Consider the following 6,365-nt stretch of genomic DNA (forward strand, 5'->3'; position numbering starts at 1 on the left):
ATACACGACAGCCGACAACATCTTGCGGAGGATGTATGAGGATGCCAATACTTGACGCGTGGCCAGCGATGGGTTCACCCGGATCATGACTGCCCTGCAGAGGAGTTGTAACTAACACCAGTCCGCGACCGGTGTTGCGTGACTCCTTTGGGGAGCATCTGAGTAGTGTGCGTCCAAACCTGGCAGTAAAGCATACAAAGACAAGACTCTACCTTCTGCGTATGACGAGCTGCCTGGTACGTCGCGCGTGTGTGTGTAGGATACTGCGACGGAGGGATTGGGGACAAGACATAACCTTCTCCGCAGTAGAACTCGTAGGGGAAAGAGTATTCACGTCGCGAAATACTCTCGGGTAGAGTGGTCTCACGTCGCCGTCGGATGAGCCTCTTGAGTCGGGTAGGATGACATCCCACCGTCGGGATTCATCTGAGTCGTAAGCGTAAAAGACCCGTACATGTGCTTTGACAGGTGCGAGTCCATGATAAGCTGCTCTCGATTCGGCACACGGTGGGCAAAAAGCCTAGGGTTGTCAGCCAAAGGAAGGAAGAAGACCGGACCATGGTCCGAGTAGAATGCTCGTTCGGCGGGGGGCATTCAAGTAGTGCGCCTCCGATCTTAGCAGTAAATCATAGAAAGATAAGAATCTACCTTCTGCGTATGCCGAGCTGTTAGGTACGTCGCGAACGTTGTTTAGGATACCTCCACCACCGCGGAGTGTATTAGTAGAACGCGCTCCATACGACGGATGCTACGGGGATAAGACTATAACTACTTTGCAGTCGAACTAGTAGGGGGAAGAGTATTTTCGCCGCGGAATGCTTTCGGATAGAATGACTTCACGTCGTCGGCGGGTGAGTCACTGGAGTCGGTGTAGGATGACGTCTTCGCCAGGAATCATCCAAGTAGTTTCGTAAAGCCCCGGACGTGTGCTGTGACAGGCGCGTGTTCAGAATTAGCTGCTCTCGATTCGGCACACGGACGTACAAAGTGGAGAGGGCCTCGAGCCAAACCAAGCGGAGCCAAGATCTCAAGTCGTTATTTGAGAGATCGATGGTCTTTTGAAGTGGTCTCAAACAGAGGCGAAGTGCACGATAGTCGTAGAAACCAAGCGATCCTTAACTTACGAGTAAAGGCTGGACCTCGAGTCGTCAGAGGAGAGGTCCTTATTCTTGCATCGTAACAAGAGGCGGGGTATATATGCTGGAGTTTGGACTTGAAACTGAGTAAGCCGATGAGCGCTTAAGCGCGGACTTGATCTCCCATCTCGAGTACAGCCTTTGATGCAGGTCCGGATGGGAATTATGACCAGAGGCCCCAGGTGGACTTTATGGCGTAGGGGTAGATAGTATCCAGAGTCGACCAATTGTACCCATGGACCCAGAGTAGCATACTGAGGGAAGTGGTGGCTAGTCGTGCCTTGGAATGCAATCCATAAAAAGGATTTACCACCTGGGTGAACACGTGATAAAAAAAACCTTGTGCCCAAGGATAAGAACCTTCCGAACATACCAAAACTATGCCCAATTGAAAAATACAGGGCGATAGATAAGCAGAACCTTACGAAGACCCAAAAAACTATTAGCCTGGAGTAGCAGTTCAAAGTCTGCGGCTAAGAAAGTTGGTAAGGTGACTTTAGTTTGACCACGTTTTGACCCGAAGACCTTTTAATCCTGAAGATCTGTTTACTGTAAGAAATAATGAACAACCTCTGAGAGCAGGTATTTGCTTGCTCATTCAAACAATTAGTTTTCTAATAGCAAAATACCATAATGTTTGAGTTCAAGAGAAGTTTTATAAAGTGGAGATGGCAAAGTAGGAATTCCATTGTGAAGGATTTAGGAAATAGTCTGTACGTAGTCATGTAACACGGATTTTTGTTTTGTAAACTATAACAATCGAGGTTGAATTAATTCAGTATGTTAAGTTGTTTAAAAAACAAATGTTAGTGGTTTGGTATAAAAAGTAATTCTCACCTCTTTATTGTACTGATGATTTGGAATGGAACGGAACAGCGGCAGCAGACGTCGAGATTCATCGTAAACATCGGCAGCATAAAGCGTCATAAATATCATTCGAATTATCAGATGCCCGAGCGAGTACCAAACATAAACGGCCACAATGAATCCAGGAGCAGGTCTGCAAAACCAAAATCATCAGTCACGATTTTTATATATCTAAAAAAATATTTACTTTAAAACTCCAATCAACTGAATACAGATGAAGAACGTATTGTTCGAGAACGAAACCACAACCAAATAGGACATTTTCTTTTTCAACTTGTGAACTAATCCACTAGCCTTTTGAAAATGTCTCCAATGATCATGCCAGAATTTTTCCGAATGGTAATGATCCTTTGATTGGAGGATAACTTCGTTGACATGTTGAATATTCTGCCGCAATCCGATGCAAAGCACTATAATGAAAAGATCCACATAGTTCCAGTAGAAGGTCAACCAGCTAGTAATTATCTGAGCAGCAAAACCCAAAGGAATACTAAACGGCAGAAAGGAAAACATTTCCGGGAATGCCTGCATCAGATGTGCTTCCAGCAGATCGGTGATTCCGCACTTGTAGGCCCGATAGAGACCGGCCGGTTTGGCCAGAGCGTGTTCGAAAAGGGCACTTAAAATAAGCACCGTCATGATGATCAGAACCCTCCGGCGATTCCTTTGGGACAGCCCCGCTAGCTGAGGTTGCTGGGGTAAACTGCGCTCGACTGTAGTCCATTCGGTCATCAGGGCTGGCCAACGACGGGCCAGAATGGTGAATCCGATCGAGATCATCAGGTTGATCGAGAAAAACATGCAAGATACTAAAATAGAAATAAATGTAAAATTCTGCTCATATGATTTTTATTATCAACTCAATTGAATCCAACACCAATAAACAGAATCGTAGAAACCTAACTCAGTCCATTCTAGTAACATTAAAGAAAAGAGTATTCAGATGCAGGTCATTATGCGAATTTGGCGATGGCCTTGTCGTCTGCGGTTTCTTCCTCTAACCATGACCAGACGCATTATGCAATTCGTTGCAGATATCAATCGCAGACATGAAATGTGGTAAATAAATTTTGGTGTATGCATCCATGCGACCAAATTAAGATACTCGTGAGAATACAAATTTGATTACGAAAAGATTTCTATAAGAAGGCCATCGAGGGAGTGTGATAAGAAACACCGGAGAACTTTTATTCTTGAAACTCAACGAACTCTTAACCACTGATCACACTGACATGACACTTAGAACAAAAGTTCGATCATTTTGTGGCTTTTTTTTTTGTCAAATTTTGCAGGTTCGCAATACCGACGGTAGGTGGCGAACCTGAAAAATGTAACAAAAAATGCCCTGTAGGAAAAATGTACCTATTTAGCCCGATTTTGTCGAAGAAATTGCCTATATTTTTTTGAAAGTTGGGTGACACTTTCTAACTGGGATAGCATTTCTTCAAATCGATCGATGCGCACTCTGGAATCGACTTTGCGTACTGTTGAAAAAATTATCCAACAAACGAAATCGAGTGTCAAGTCAGTATGGTCAGTGTCTTTACTACATATGAACCTACATATGGTCACGTAGTTTTGTTTTTAGATTTTTAAGCTTAACTCAGTGCCCGCATCATCATCGTCAACTGGGGAGTCATGCAACACTTTTGAACTTCAATGGCTTTTTAAAACTTTATGTCCACAGATAATAAAACCACATGTATATCAAGTGTTTGCAGGTTGATGGGGCATCAGATTAAAAAATTCAGAAAAATTATTGGTTACACCAGATATTTTTAAATTTATAACAACATGCTTGAGGAAGAAAAAGGTGTGAGTTGCAACAAACTTTTTAATGAAAGCTCAAAAGAAAATGTTTGAAAATTTATAGTTAATAATATAGGGGAGATAAGGGCCTCACAGGCATCCGGAACATAGTAAGCACCCATCTATCCTAATGAAATACGTATTTCCTCAAATAAATTTTTTGTATGAGGAAAAGTTTTGTAGTTCCTATAATATAAAATTTTCAACAGAAAAGAAATCTCCTTATCATCTTTACAGAAATATTTAATGAAAAAAGCTATGTTTTCAATCAGCACTTTTCAGTGCAAAAAATATTTCCATTTGCTTTTATTCATATTTTTTTTATCTTCTCTTTCAACAGCATGGGGAATAGAGTGTCCGTCCCGGGATTTCCCGGGAATTTTGAAAATTCGGGAATTCCCGATTCCCGGGAATCATAATTTCATTCCCGGGAATTCCCGACAAGTATGAAATTATTTCTCTGGAAAATCCTGATAGCCTCCGGAACCATTCTTATTGTTCTTTTTGAAAATGTACTCATACAAAACTCATTGAGGATATGCCAATTCTTTTAGCAGCAGACATTTTGCAGCCATTTGGTGCAATTTTTTTTTTCAAATAGGTAGATAAGTTTAAAAAGATCATATGTATTTCCACACAGATTTCATTGAACGAAAACCCACAACACTTTGAAAAATATATGAAAGATCGCGCAACAGGTAGGCAGATTGTGTTTTCTAGAAAGTATCATTTATACACTTTTTTTCCTCTGGCTTTGAAAGCCAAATGAATTTCAAAACTTAACCCTTCGTTTCATAAAGTAACAAATTTGCAACAATTAATGCATGAAAAAATGGAAAACTCGTATTTTATTTCAATTTTTTTTCATGATGTACTCATCATTTTCAATTGTTTAAAATGATTTTTAAAGAAAAATAAAAAATCATGAAACTAAGGGTTAAAAACTTAAAGAATACATCGTTTTTTTTTTCATATGAAGAGCAAATGTGTAAAGTTTTCAAAATTCAACTTATTAAGATTATTTTATAGTTCGTTTGACTGATTTTGATTTATCATAGTTGAAGTTTGATTTATTTGATAAAAAATAAGTTTAAAACATTACAAAGAGTATAATTTGAACAAATTATGGGCTTGTTTGCACAATAGGTTCGATAAACTATGTATATTTGAATTGTAGTGCATATATTTTACATGTATTTGAATATTTCCCGGGATCCCGGGAATTCCCGGGAAACAGGGAACCAGATTTCCCGATTCCCGGGAATGGTAAAATGGCCGGGAAATTGACACTCTAATGGGGAAGTCGTCGGCCGGCACAAAAGTCGTTCGGAAAGAAATCATCACTTCCGTCAAGGATGTGAAGATTTTTTTTCAGATCGATGAGAGGGGAACTGTCCGTATATTGGCGGAATCTTTTGATGATTTTCATAATTTTCTAAATTATTTGAATATTTAAAAGCAACAATTTTTTACCTACGACACTAAAAGTGATCGTCTTTTTAAAGTTATACTTCGTGGTCTCACCGTCGATCAGACAGCGGATGAGATCATAACCGAATTAAATCCTTTGTTTGGGTTTTCTCCAAGTCGAATAATACCAGTAGTGTTTGTTTTTCTACTGAGCTTTATTTGATGCATTTTTAAAAGGATCAGGTTAATAATTTGCAAATTCTCGAAGCTTATGTTTCATAGTCGAGTCAAATCTGAACTGTTTAAAAAAGCTTCTACCAATTTTCTACAAATTATTAAATAATGTCATCGTTGTCAAGCTTTTTGTCATGGCACTAAAAATTTTAGAATGAATGTCAGATGCATGCTTTGCGGCTCATTCGATCATGAAAAATCGAATTGCTTTTTTGGCGGTGATTAATCACAATCTAAATTCTTCAAGTGTGTGAATTGCGCAGGTAATCATTCCTCCAATTCCGTCGACTGTCCCGTTTGAGCAAAATTATTGCCTCTAGAAAAAACCCCAAAGTTGCAGGCAAGTTTTTTCTCCTCTTTCCTCTTTGTCGTCTTCATGTCAGGCCGTGAAACAATCTGTCTGTTCGTGGTTAGCCGAGGTCTACCTTGGAATTACGTCTTGGTAATGATTGATGTGATTTCAATGTTACCTGGGCTGATTCATCGCCACAGACTCGATGTTTGACGTTCTCAGAGGTAAAAGTTTCAGATCTTGAAAAACAAATTTAGAGATCAATTTTATTAAAATATTATTAAATCATCTTTATACTGAAATACACAACTACAGTTGCAGCTCTCTTTTTAATGCGCTTGCTTCAAAATTTTGTTGAAATTTGGTTTGAAATGCTACCCAAGAAATATTACAAAATTTCAATTCAATACTGAATGTTATGAATTCTACTTGGTACATCTTTGTACCTGAAAATAATCAAATTTTCGAAAGTTATGGAAAGTATTAGAGAAACATGAGTTATTAAAAAAAGAAAGAATATAAGCCGTGAATATCATGAATTTTTCGAAAAAGATACAACGGCTCAACGGCAGGACTAGACCTGAAATCTCCGCTTCAGTACAACGGCGCGATAACCA

General features: G+C 39.4%; 1 protein-coding gene across 1 annotated transcript; it reads right to left on the bottom strand.

Annotated features, from left to right (window-relative positions):
* Positions 1-1,835: 1,835 nt before the first annotated feature.
* Positions 1,836-3,934, bottom strand: LOC129753444 (gustatory receptor for sugar taste 64f-like). The gene is made up of 5 exons (XM_055749267.1): positions 3,845-3,934; positions 2,908-2,917; positions 2,191-2,812; positions 1,974-2,136; positions 1,836-1,886 (listed from the first exon to the last, which is right to left on the bottom strand). Exons 1-5 carry the CDS (start codon positions 3,932-3,934, stop codon positions 1,836-1,838), a joined length of 936 nt encoding a protein of 311 aa, XP_055605242.1.
* Positions 3,935-6,365: the final 2,431 nt, after the last annotated feature.

Source organism: Uranotaenia lowii, chromosome 3 (genome assembly GCF_029784155.1).
Source record: "Uranotaenia lowii strain MFRU-FL chromosome 3, ASM2978415v1, whole genome shotgun sequence".
NCBI lineage: Eukaryota > Metazoa > Arthropoda > Insecta > Diptera > Culicidae > Uranotaenia > Uranotaenia lowii.

Coding starts and splice junctions, on each gene's coding strand:
- LOC129753444 (XM_055749267.1), bottom strand. CDS start 3,934: ATGGGTGCTTACTATGTTCCGGATGCCTGTGAGGCCCTTATCTCCCCT. Junction 2,137..2,190: donor CAGTTGATTGGAGTTTTAAA/GTAAATATTTTT, acceptor TTGGTTTTGCAG/ACCTGCTCCTGGATTCATTG. Junction 1,887..1,973: donor ATCATCAGTACAATAAAGAG/GTGAGAATTACT, acceptor CGATTGTTATAG/TTTACAAAACAAAAATCCGT.